The 13,644-nt window shown below is 40.2% G+C and overlaps 1 protein-coding gene across 2 annotated transcripts; it reads right to left on the reverse strand.

The window, feature by feature from the left end:
- Positions 1 to 1,564: 1,564 nt before the first annotated feature.
- LOC108682378 (4-coumarate--CoA ligase 3) lies at positions 1,565 to 13,643 on the reverse strand. Of its 2 annotated transcripts, none has more exons than XM_047884414.1 (11): positions 13,597 to 13,643; positions 9,025 to 9,151; positions 7,635 to 7,749; positions 6,824 to 7,037; positions 6,444 to 6,655; positions 5,786 to 5,927; positions 4,533 to 4,684; positions 4,019 to 4,193; positions 3,640 to 3,809; positions 2,846 to 3,001; positions 1,565 to 2,508 (listed from the first exon to the last, which is right to left on the reverse strand). In XM_047884414.1, the coding sequence occupies exons 2-11, from the start codon at positions 9,126 to 9,128 to the stop codon at positions 2,221 to 2,223; spliced, it is 1,728 nt and encodes a 575-aa protein (XP_047740370.1). In that variant the 5' UTR covers positions 9,129 to 9,151; positions 13,597 to 13,643; the 3' UTR covers positions 1,565 to 2,220. The 2 variants fall into 2 exon arrangements, with proteins under 2 accessions (XP_047740370.1, XP_047740371.1); XM_047884415.1 differs by lacking the exon at positions 13,597 to 13,643 and adding an exon at positions 13,396 to 13,535.
- Between the last annotated feature and the right edge of the window lies 1 nt (position 13,644).

Genomic DNA, 13,644 nt, shown 5'->3' on the forward strand with positions numbered 1-13,644 from the left:
TGTTGTCTTTAAAAATTAATTTTTAAACGCATATTATTATCTTCATTTAAATATTAAAAAAATACTATTTAAATTTTTAAAATTTCTTTTTATGTCATTTGATTCATGCATTGCCTCCGACTTTACACCAGTGTGCAAAATTTCAGATCAATTAGGCAGGTAAAAGTGTGTCAAATATCAGTTATGAGATTTGTAACTGACAGCATTATTTTTTCATTTTTTTTTAATATTGAAAAAAAAAATTTTTTTTTAATTTCTAAAATCATTTATTTTGACATTTGATTCATGCATTGTCTCAAACTTTACACAAGTGGGCAAAATTTCAGATCGATAGGATAAGTAGAAGTGTATTAAATTTTGATTACAAGATTTGTAGCAGACAGACAGACAAACAGACAGACAAACAAGAAGTGAAGTTAAAGAGAAGTGTTGTAACAAGGAGTAAACATAAAATTATCCAGTAAGGCTTAGGAATATTATCGGAGGGGGGGGGGGCTGTAGCCCCATGAATTAGACCTAATAACGCCACTGTGCTATCTATTAATTTTCTGCTCAGAAAGTGTGAGCTAAAGTTCTTCCAACAACGCACTTACTCTGATATCAAATTTCAATCGATTTTCAAAATCAATCAATTAAATATCTATCATTATAGATGCACAATTAATAGAAGAACTTAGCATTATATATATGTAGATCTAAAAAAGAGAGTAATAAGCAATTAATTTTGATCTGCCTACTAGTACAGAATAAGATTAATGGGATCATAGTGCTTATGAACTGGCATTGGCGCTCCGAGTATGAACGCGTACAAGAACAGTCTAGATAAAGTTATGGAAAAATATACAGCATGTTCAGACTTGAAATGCCTAGCACCATATCGAACCCGGTGGAAGTCTAGGAGCTATTTCAAACTATCGTCAGTCCTGAAAAGATCCGGTCAAATGACACGATTTTAGATCTTCTGTTAATAAGTCACAAAAAGTTCAAGAATCGGCGACAGGCAACATCAGGCCTACTCTTGAGCGCCGACATCACTATGTTATGCTATGTTATGAATGAATGATCTAACATATAAAATCAGCGATCGAAAAAATCGATCAGCGATCGAAAAATTCAAACTGTACTAATTACAAAATTTTAATTGGAAAATTTATCAGTATCATGTAAGACAAATTTGCACTTTACGAGAACTGAGTGAATTATCATCCAAATAGCGATGCATTTTTTGCCCTTGAGCGAGACTTCTTGCTCCATGCAGCTTGGCGTCGTGGTAATGTCGTATTACAGCTACGTCCGCTCGCTGGATGTGCTGTTTGTAAGGAGGCGTGTCATTATTTAGAAATATTACAAATTTAGTCATTTTGGTGTACCAGTATAAACTCTAAAGCGCCGTACAAACGCATCTCATGACTTGCATTCACGGATCTGTCCATCGGCATATCCTTGTTAAACGTTGTCAGCGTTCCTCCAAAAGACTTATTCCAGTAAACTGTCATGCGTTAATGCTTGAGTAATGGGTTATCTAGACATTTTATCAACCGAGAGATAAGTAAAATGCACAGAATGTATGGCAGGGCTGTTTTTAATTTCGATACAGGTAACAGTTTTTGCATAAAAAATAAGAAACGTAATGAGATTACTAGAGTGAAAATCAGTCTTTTTATTTTGCTAAATATTCTAAATAGATAGAAATATTTTTATTCCATCGATCAGCTGTCATGCACGGGAGGAGCCATCGCTGCAACAACGTAGAATTTTCGCCATCAAATCAGTACGTGAGATTTGGTGATATGTGGCGTAGTAACCGTGAGCACACCATTGAGATCGAGCCCAAACGAATACCCCCAATAATGTATCGAAAGTTACCGCCTCCTCTATCTGGTTTCAGTTGAAGACAAGTTCACCAGTAGCAAAAAAAAAATAATAATATAAGAGTTATTGCTTGAATTGATCATTGCTATCAATTATCACTTTGTTCGAAGGTAATTTGGATAATTTTCATGGAATTTCAACGGAAATAAGAGCAAGGTGCTTTTGATAGTACACGTGAAAGTAAAACGTTGAGAAAAACGATGTAATTTGGAAAATATTTATGAGAATTCAAAATAGATATGCATAATTTACTTCGGATAATTTGCTTTGGATTTCAATAGTAACAAGATCAAGGTATTTGTGATAATATGCCTGAGATTTCAATGCAAACAAGAACACTAACGTCGGCTAAGCTTCCTTGGCTGCAGTTTCAGCAAGCACCCTGCGCAGTAACTTGCCGGTTGGGTTCTTGGGCAAGTCTGTCACGAACTTGATTCCTCCGAGCAGCTGTTTGTATGGAGCCAGGAGTCCCTTCATATATTCGTTTATTTCTTTCTCTGTTACAGAAGCTTTCTTGCTTTTGACGATATAAGCCCGGGGAACCTCGCCATGGTTCTCGTGAGGAATTCCTATCACTCCTGCGTCAGCTATGGCAGGGTGTTTCAGCAACACGTCTTCCAGCTCAGAAGGAGATACCTGAAATATCAAATAAATTGTGAATTTCATTGTTGTTTGGGCATGATTTTTTTTAAACATATTGTGCCTTTATTAAAAACTACGCAATCAAAAAGTGCTCCGAAAGTTAGCACGATCGATAAATTGGGCATTCGTTTAATTTGTAAGTCAAATCGATTATTCTAATGTGATAACTTATCATAGATGAATTTATCTGATTAATTCTAAATAATATACATATGACTTCCAACCTCTTTACCGACTGTTAAGATACACCGATACATTTATTAGCATGAAGATCTTCCAGCCAACGAGCCCCAGATTCTGTCAACAATGAACAAACTACGCCGCCACTCACCTGGAAGCCTTTCACTTTAATGAGTTCTTTAATTCTATCGACGATGGAGAAGTAGCCGTCCTCGTCATAGACTGCCACGTCACCGGTGTGCAGCCAGCCATCTTCGTCGATGGTGTCACGAGTCGCATCAGGACGGTTGTGATATCTAGCCATCATCTGGTGGATCATTTCAGGTATATGGGCAGGGTGGCCCAGTGGTTAAAGTTCTGAGTACCAAGATTGGAGCAGAGAGGTGAGGGTTCGATCCCAGCTCTGTGTTCCAGTTTCTGGTCAGAACCGGCCAAGAGGCCAGGCGGTTAAGCAAAGGAAATTTAAAGCAGTGAGTTGCGAGCTCAAGCCAGCAACATGCTGTGGATGTTCTGCAGTGTTAAGAATCAGCGACAGGCCTACGACCAAATAAACGCTGAAACCGCTATATTATTATATTATTTAATGTGCCCTCTTTTGTTTACAATTTTATTGACAGAAGTAAAGTTTTCGAATTAAGAACGCCTATAAGCATTAACAAATGTTAGAGCTTATATTCAATGCATAATTAAATGACTGAACCTTCATTTGTTTCAAAATTAAACGATCATGCGAGTAAAATTTGTAAATACTCTTGCATTACTCTGATCAAGGAAAAAGATTCATTCATAATCTTACGCCGTTGAAAATTCTGATTTTCAGACCTCATGAAATCCCAATAAATCTGTTGAGCGCATCATTTGTACGGTTCATACAATTAGTGCAAATAGTGCGTTTAACCTAAGGCGCATTTTTATTAGTTTTTTAGTGACAGAGGTTTGACTCACACATGGGGTTTTCATCCAAATTTCCCCTTTTTCATGGGGAGGAAGAGCAGCTCCAGTATCGATATCAGCAATTTTGGCTTGCACGTGTGGCAGTAGTTTGCCACAGTAACCTAATTTGCTGCCTTCTTTTGGGGTTGTGTGCGTTATCAAGGTCTCCGTCATGCCGTACCCTGCAACGAAAATTGCTCTCAGTCTTTCAAACTTATTTTTAGGAAATATGAAACCAGTTAACAGTTAACACTACTTATTCTTCCAATGTGATTCGAGATTATACATCCTCAGCTAGTAGGAACATTTTTCTGCGTTCTGCATTATTACTCACAGGAAAATCACGCATCAAAGGATTATATGAACGATATTGCAACACTCAGAGGCTTACCTTCGCAAACGTGAACAAAGCTTCCGCATTTTCGATTGAATTCCTCTGCAGTAGATTTAGACAAGGGAGCGGCGCCGCAGGTGACGGTATGACAGCTTTGTAGGTGCTCGCGCGTCACGTCGTCACACTCGTTGATGTATTTTAGTAAAGGCGGAACCAAGGGTATCGTTGTGAACTGTAGGCAGAGAGAGGCATCGTTGTGAACTGTAAGAGGAGAGAAGCTGCGTTGTCAACGGTTAAGAGAGGAGGACAGCGTTGCGAACTGTTCATAGAAGTTTACATCGCATTGAACTGCAAAGTGAGGGAGCCATCGTTTTAAATTTAAAAGCGAGGCAGGAATATCGTTGTAAACTGTGAAGAGTTGAAGAAGCATCGCAGAGAATTGTCAGTAAAAAGAGGCATCGTTATGAACTGTAAAAGCAAGCCCGTTGAACATTAAAACAATGATTTAGGGATAAACATCTAATTTGCAGTTAGCCATGGATTCTGAACAACTTTGTGAGACGAGCCTTACCTTGTGTTCCTGGAGGGCGCTTATGAAGCTATTCTGATGGAATTTAGGCAGCGTAACGATGGTGCTGCAGATCTTCAGACCCTGCAACATGATGATCATGATCCCGTAGATGTGGTAGAAAGGCAGCAGTCCTAGCATCCTGTCCGCCATGTCTGCCGAGACCCGAATGTCAGACTCTTTAAATAATCAGTTCATCATTGCAATACATATTTCTATTGGCATCAATGAATAACAAGTACTTGATAGATGATACTGCTATTTTGAGGCAGAAAAACAACAACTTCATTTTGTATTACGGTATTTAAATGCATTCCTGCAGGCTCGTGCCAGTAAAGATGTCATACAGCTCTCGTAAAATATACTTCGCTCTTAAAGATTTCAGAGGATAATTTGATGGCCCCAGTACCTGGGTCGACGGTCCAGTGGATCGCGAGTCAGGAAATCATTTGCAGGAGGGTGCGTTTCCTGTCGCACCCCTAACTTAATATTTATATGTATGACTTGAAGTTGGTTCGGTAAGTGGTAGTGATACGAGGATTAATGTGGTTCAGCGTTACGGTTTTATAGAGCATTATTTGAAGATTATATGCGGCTAACAGTTATTGGGTATAAAGATTCATACATTAGAGCTTAAAAACTACTATAATCGGCTCACCTATCGTTCTCTACTCCCGACTCTAGTTGACTTAACTATCATTTCAAGTTTTTAACATGGAAAGGAGTAAAGGCTTACACACGACTGATCTCCCTCAAGACTGCAGTTCCTGGTTGGGTACCGCCTTATATGGCTTATTCTTAGCTGACGTCACAAGGCCATGAGTCGCTACCGGGTAAGTAGGAAAAGGGCAATGGATAAGGAAGGTTTCATGGATATATCACAATCAAGGATATTACCGGTATCTTCCAACAAAAAAGTTATTAATGCAGAAATATCCAAGGTCGAATGACAGTAAGATTATCACCTTACACACTTCACTGCATCTACCAGCAAGTACCAGGGTCTACGGTCCAGTTGACAGCAGGGGGGCTGGAAATCATTTCACTGCATCTATCAACAAGTACCAGGGTCTACGGTCCAGTGGACGGCAGGGCTGGAAATCATTTCACTGCATCTACCAGCAAGTACCAAGGTCTACGGTCCAGTGGACGGCAGGGCTGGAAATCATTTCACTGCATCTACCAGCAAGTACCAGGGTCTACGGTCCAGTGGACGGCAGGGCTGGAAATAATTTACTGCATCTACCAGCAAGTACCAGGGTCTACGGTCCAGTGTACGGCAGGGCTGGAAATCATTTCACTGCAGGCTGTGGCTGCGCCGTGCGTCACACAAACGCCCTTAGGTCGGCCGGTCGTGCCGCTGGAGTACGGCATCATCGCTACGCTGCTTGGGTCAACCTAAAGAAAAAAAAACCTTTTAATAAAGTCAACTTCAGTTTTCTAAATTTCGTCCGGTAACAAACACAATAAAACTAATTTTACATGAAGTGACTTGATTTTTTACGATATTGAATTTTTGTCAAATGTCTACTCAAAAATTAAGGAAAACGCTCTACGAATATAAGAGTACACTCAAGTTGAGTGCAGTATCTATAAGAGCTCGAGTATCCATAAAAATATCAATATCTTTAGTGTCCTTAGCGCGGTCGTCAATAAACAAGCAAGTGTCAACAGCGAAGTACTAAATAGATCAACTAAACTCTTGATATAATTAAAGAATCACTTGTATGCGTGCAGTGTCAACACGCTGGATGAAATTCACCAAGAAGCGAAGACTTATACAAAAAGAAACATCGTCTATGAAAAGACAAAAGAATAACAGCAATAACTGCAATAAATTTAAGGTTGATCTTTTCCTTGAGCCCTCGGGGTAACCATAATACCAAGAAGAAAGAACTGCAGCTCGATATTTACATCAACGTGAGTGGCGAAGGGTGCAGTGGAGTCTTCAAGAAGAGTCCTTAGGTCGGAGCGGCCAGACCTGGACGCCCCCACCACGAACAGGGAGGGGCTCGGCAGTTGGCGGTCGGTGAGCAGCTTGAAGGCCTTCAGCGCCACGTCCTCCAATTCTGACCCGATTACCAACAGGCAGGCACCGCTGTCTTCGAGCTGCAGTGCCACCTCCTCTGCATAAAAATACGAATGAAATGAGCTTAGTTCTACGCGAAATTTCAAACAAAATACTCTGTTATTCTTACCTATAGATGCTAAGCAAAGAATCATACAGTCTTCAAACGCGATTATCAACTCAGATCCTACAGAAGTTTATACCGAAACAGAAGTGATCTTCGAACCTGCAGTGTAGCTGGGGTTGAGGGTAGTGACGACGGCCCCTACCAGAGTCGTGCCAAAGAAAATGACGGGGTAGTCGGGGCAGTTGTGCATGAAGATGCCCACAGTGGGGGGCGGTGACCCCGGGGCCCAACGCTTCTGTACCACGGCCCCCCAACGATGAATGCTGTCTATAAGGCGTCCGTAGGTGAGCGTGCGTCGCGTAATGCCGTCAATCTGCAGTTCCAAAGAATAATTAAGATGTTGGAATTAAACATTAGTGCTCACAACTTCAAGACCACTTCTATTTTTGTTATAGGCGATATCCTGAAATTCGTTCACTGGCCAGGACAACGAAGAGTACCGATCAATAAACTCGATCAATACAAGAATATTCACTATCAATTACCGCAAACAGAGTTATCTAATTAATACAACACTTCTCTTTAGCTTCACTTTTTGTTGTTTGTTTGTTTGTCTGCTACAAATCTTATAATCGAAATTTAACACATTTCTACCTTACCCATCGATCTGAAATTTTGCGCACTTGCTTAAAGTTGGAGACAATGCATGAACCAATTGACAGAATAAATAAATTTGAAAATTATTTCTTTCAGATAACAAAAAACAAATTTAACAATTATTTTTTTTTTTTGATATTTGAAAAAAAAATTAAAAATTCATTGTACATGTGTAGGTAGTAACAACAGAGACCCTGGATTGTTTCGAAGTGTTGTCTTTAAACGGTAATTTTTAAATGCATATTATTTTCAGATATATTCATTACAATAGTTGTAGATGAGGTCATGTTGTCAGTGCATGGATGGAGCTTACGACAGCAGGACGGTCGGAGAACTGGCTGCACTGATCGAGGAAGACATGCGTCAACCCGCATGTCGGCAGCGGCGTGTCCGGGAACTGTGAGCGCACAATAAACTCCTCGGAAGCTCTGCACAAAACAATGGTCATGAATCCTTGAACATGAACGACTTAGAATTTAAGAGTCTTGCATGATTACAGTTAATGAAATGCTAACATAAAAAGAGTTATGATAAATCAGGTTTGCCAGCGTGAATAGTGAAATTTTGCCGGCTGGAATACGGGAAAGTAAATTCATTGGTATCGATTCAGGAAATTATTCGTCCACGCTCAGTTATCATAAGTACATCACCTACTCGTTCAGATCGTGACAGATATCAGTTGGCCAACAGCTGTAGTGGCCTTCCTTTTCTCAGGACTGTCGTTTACTAAGCGATAGTTAATACTTGATATGTTTATTATTTCCTTATAGACTCGATAATTTTTTCAGCAGAATATTCACGCAGCAATACACTAAAAATTCAAATCGTAAAAGTTCTTCCCGGCAAAATAACGTATCGGTGCTACGTACGCTCTTTGCTCGTACAGTGGGCTAGAAAACGGGTCGCTACGGTAGCACTTCAACAATGCGACCCATACAATACGACTACGATACAATACGAAGCATTCATTTTACTCACTGCAAAAATTTAGCAAGTATTGAAGCATAGCCAAAAATGAGACGTGCCAACAGACCCAGGATTTACTACGGAAATATCGGCAGATGTTTTAGTTAAGCGCTTGGTACGTGCCGATATCATCATTAGGGCTCTATCTCTGATAAGCAATCCCGCATCGTGCGCTATCAAACTTCAGAGACAAAGGAAGTCGTTGAATAACGGCCCCCAGCATTACTGTTAATTATCTCCGGTCCTTTTAATGTCTCGTCACCGACAACCAAACTAACGTTCACTTTGATCTATAATCAAACAGACATCGTAGTATGGGTAACGCCATAAATTAAGCGGTAACCATGACCCAGTAACTAGTTCCCATGAATCCATTTATTTACTAGTAGACATGAACCCATTTCGAAAAGACTTCTTTGCAGAAGAATCAATTGGGTTTGAAAATAATGCTTACAGTAAACAATGGTCAACTTCAACACTTACGAACACAATTCTAACCTTAGTAACATGGCTGCTCAGCTGCAAGTGTACCGGCAGCCAAGTCAGTACCAACCATTAACAATTTTTGAGAACTTTACCACACACGTAACTTATCAATAGTAAAGGTGGTTGCTAAATAATCAATTACCAACATTAAAGGTGGTTGCTGAATAATCAATTACCAACATTCAATAAAAAAGAAAAATTGTACAAATGAAGAATAAATGAATAAATAAGGGAATAAAACAGGCTCTCACCCAGCAGCTCCCGAGGGCAGAGCGAGAGACGAGCTGATGCAGCGGCCGCCGATGCAACGCCGCAGCACCGGGCGCAGCAATACACTCTGTAGTCTGGTTCTCATAGCTCGTTAACTCGTTATAAAACCTGCAATGTTAAACAGAAGTTTTTATTCAGTTATGTGCTATTTCATTGTGCAATTTTTTATTAAATCAGTATTACTATTCGTTTCAGCATTTTTAAAATAAAAAAATTTATTATTTACCACGGTATTGCTGGGACAATTATATAAATGCGGAGACATGACATCAACAACATATTTCTATCCAATTGAAGCGAAAAGAGGAATGATAACAACTCGTTTGTATCCTATTGAAGCAACAAGAAGGATGATAACAACTTGTTTCGGTATCCTATATATTGAAGCGACAAGAAGGATTATAACAACTCGTTTGTATCCTATTGAAGCGACAAGAAGGATTATAACAACTCGTTTGTATCCTATTGAAGCGACAAGAAGGATGATAACAACTCGTTTGTATCCTATTGAAGCGACAAGAAGGATGATAACAACTCGTTTGTATCCTATTGAAGCGACAAGTAGGATATCTTGTTACTTCGACAATTTTTACTTCGAAACAAGTCCCTTGTTACTATGACGCCTACATATAAAAAGGAAAACATACTCTTGCTATAAGAATAAAAATAACACTGGGCAGGGTGGCCTAGTGGTTAAAGTTCAGAGTACCGGTACCAAGATTGGCGCAGAGAGGCGCGGGTTCGATCCCAGCTCTGTGCGCCAGTTTCTGGTCAGAATCGGCGAGGAGGCCGGGCGGTTAAGCATAGCAGAATTGTAGCAGTGAGTTGCGACTTCGAGACCGTAATAAGCTGTTAATGTTCTGCGATGTTAAGAATCGGCGACAAGCCTACGGCCTAATAAACGCTGAAACCGCTATTATTATTATTATTAAAAGAAACATCCACAATATACGTCGCACGCAAAAACAACAGAAAATAATTTTTAAAAGTATGTAAAAAATCGAAGTTTTTTATAAAGTTAAATTTAGAATAGGATATTTACGATGCAATTGTAAATTTCTAGTTTTTTAACTGCAGATGTCACTCTGCTATGCTTGAATGTGATCTTGGAGTCGTCAGTCTATTCTCCGCCTACCCAGACTGCATGGTTGAGCGCAAGTGGTTAAACCGGTACACAATAAAAGTTTCAAAAAAAGGAACTGAAGAACCACATAACAAATGAATTCCCCCAGCTCCATCTACACACACGAAACTATGGGGTGCCAGGCCTACAATAAAATTTCATTCGACACATTTCCTGATTGTAGACATCTACCAGAATCATCTACGTATCATTCAAGTAACGTTGATAGATACTCCAATCATTTACATAATAAATTCACCTGCCAATCCCAATCATTTATTCAAACTGTTTCCGTAATCTCGAGCGTTGGTGCGAGTTAGCGTAACTTCGTAAGCTGGCAGGTGTCCAATTATCTGAGTTAGCGTTAATGCATTTGTATAGGGTGCATACCTTCTAGGTTTACTTCTATTTTGATAAGAGCACAACGGGATAACCCCCATACGTGTACAGCCAGGTGCGAGATTACCGCCATACGTGTACAGCCAGGCGTGGGATTACCCCCAGACGTGTACAGTCAGGCGCGGGATTACCACCATACGTGTACAGCACGGCGCAGGATTACCGCCATACGTGTACAGCCAGGCGTGGGATTACCCCCATACGTGTACAGCCAGGCGCGGGATTACCGCCATACGTGTACAGCCAGGCGCGAGATTACCGCCATACGTGTACAGCCAGGCGCGGAATTACCGCCATACGTGTACAGCCAGGCGCGGGATTACCGCCATACGTGTACAGTCAGGCGCTGGATTACCGCCATACGTGTACAGCCATGCTCGGGATTACCGCCATACACGTAGAGCCAGGCGCGGGAATATGGCCAAACGTAAGCTCAACGTTGACTTCAATCACCCTCTTACATACTTGTATTTATTAATCACATCGGCACTAAATCCCGGTGCCCTAGATTCTTTTTGCTATGGTGCATCGTTCAACACATCCCAGTTCGTTCGTTGACCTCTCGACGTGGCTTAAGATCATTTGGTTAGTGGCGTTCAGCCTCAAGCATCTTTCATGAAGTCTCATTGAAATACTGTTATTCATTTGATGTCGATCTTGTCCAAAGGTGTATGTTGTTCAAGATTTATCGCATTAATAATGAATTCGGTTTGGGAATCCAAAATAGAACCCATTATGGCAATAATGGGTCAATAATATTTGCTTACTTGCTCGCGAGCTTGATTTTTATGACCTGAATTCTCACACATAATGCACATCTTCTAAGAACTCGAATTAGGTTATGTTATCCTAACCTGGTATTATGTACATTTACAATGATTGCATCTGATTATCATTATATTTAACCAAGGCAACTAAAATCTTCGCACTGAAATTCAAAGTGTCACCTGTTAGGAGCCAATGTCCTTAGTAAGCAGTTAAATACTCTCCAAGAAGTACTTTTTTCATCATAAAACACGAGAACATCGACGTATCGTATGCGGTGTCCATGCAATCGGACAGCTGCTCTTGTGTGGTAAACGCTGAGCTAGCAACATCCTTGTTGTTTAATCTCGCTATAGCACGACAGTGACGTCACTAATTCGTGCTAGTTATAATTAAGACCAATAATAGATTTACGTGTCTGCTGGGCTCCTAGTTGAGTAAAACCCCACCTTACGAACAGACCGCCCCACGATCAGTCAGATCGGAATAAATATACTGCGCAATACGATCGTGCTCCGCTGCACGACCACAGGAACTGCAAAAATGCAGTGGATCGGCAGAAAAAGTGTCGATATCTATCTATGATAAATTAGACATCGTCAATACATCGGCGGTCAGCTTGCCGGTCGTCGACTTGGCCAAAGAGTACGAACAAAGTAAAAGCACGAGCTCCCCAATCTTGGGTCAGAACGATGCCCTCCTATTAGGCAAATAAAAATTAAAATAATAATTTTTCACCCTATTTGAAGTTACAATATGCAAGAAAAGAGGTGAATTTTTGTGAGTACCGATCCGGATCGGCGTCTTTTCTGTTAACTTCGATGGGGATAATAGGGTTGCTTTATAACTAAGTTACAGCAGGAACACAGTAAGGCGGGGTTTCTCTGTACCAGTTAATATCGTTAATTATAGGCCTCGTTTGTAGATCCCAAACAAAATTTCCATGTAATCTTGCCAGGGTCGTCTGAAAACCCAAATCGACACGAACCTTCACTTCGAACCAGAATTTAGCAAGATCATCGAAAATGCCGCATAAATCGCAGCATTAACGGCGCTGCACTTAACTCGCTACCGATTCCAAATCACTAGCCTAAAATTAATTTGCAAATGGCACAAATCATTTTTAACTCCTTATTGCGGTTAGAAATTACAATGAAAGGCGTGTAAATGCTTGTGATATGTCTTCAATTGCATATCTATTAAATCATTGACAGTAGGCTACGCATCTGCGTAATGAACAATGATATAAACATGAATGTATTGCAGTTTCGATTGAGTAATCTAACGTTTGAGGCATTATCACACGAAAAATGAACGCTATATCGGCCCAAAAACTAAGCACTTAAACACCTTAGTTAACAACACCAAGTTACTGGAAACTAGCCAATTAGGCCAAGAGCTGCAGAGCAACGCACTTGCTACGGCCACAAGTGTTGATCAGCCTCTAGCGGGTGCACTGTGGCCTGTGCACATGCGGCAGTCCTAACACAAGGTCATGTGTCGTCGCCTGCAGATACAAAGCAGGAGTGTCAAGAACGAAACGGGTTTCGTTAGTTCTTGAGCAGCCACAAGAAGCACTAAACGATGCTGATATAAATATGGTCACTCTCCCTTACAAAAATTGTATAGGGTTCATCTCATATCCATGACGATAGTTATTTTTAGACGCCAGCTACAAACCAGTGTGTGTCGAACGAAACGGATTAGGTTAGTTCCTAGCCACTCGCCAGTCACCAGAACCACCCAAACAGCGCTGACGAAAATATGGTCGGTCACTTGGATGTGGAAAAATGCTATAGTGTTCATCTAATATCAATGAATATAGTTTTAGTGTTAAGTGAATATTTAAAATTGCTTAACTAAAGGTTTTATACGACGAAATTCAAATTAATTCTAGAGAAGAAAATCAGAAAATTTGAATCTGCCGTATAAATATCAAATGCAACTTTTGGAACCGGTAAATTGAGTAAAATCTACTGTACCAATTAATGCAGAAACTATGTAATTACAATATAGATTTAAATAAAAAATTATTCGGTACATATATTTTTCTTTAGCCACACACGTGATGCGAATACTTGGACGGATTTTGTTATGAAAATAATGATTGTTGCATTGCTGCCTATTCAACAAAATTGTCACCGAAGCTCAAGGACTGAAGGAGCATCTCAAATGCTCGTTTATAAGGAGCACATGCGTACTTCACAGAACGAATGAACACACTGCGCAAGGAAGGCATGCAGATACTAAAATGCAAAATACTCACCGCTCTATCACACCGTATACGGTATAGTCTCATCCTGTAAGCAAGGTC

This window comes from Hyalella azteca, unplaced genomic scaffold (assembly GCF_000764305.2).
Source record: "Hyalella azteca isolate HAZT.00-mixed unplaced genomic scaffold, Hazt_2.0.2 contig15428, whole genome shotgun sequence".
NCBI lineage: Eukaryota > Metazoa > Arthropoda > Malacostraca > Amphipoda > Hyalellidae > Hyalella > Hyalella azteca.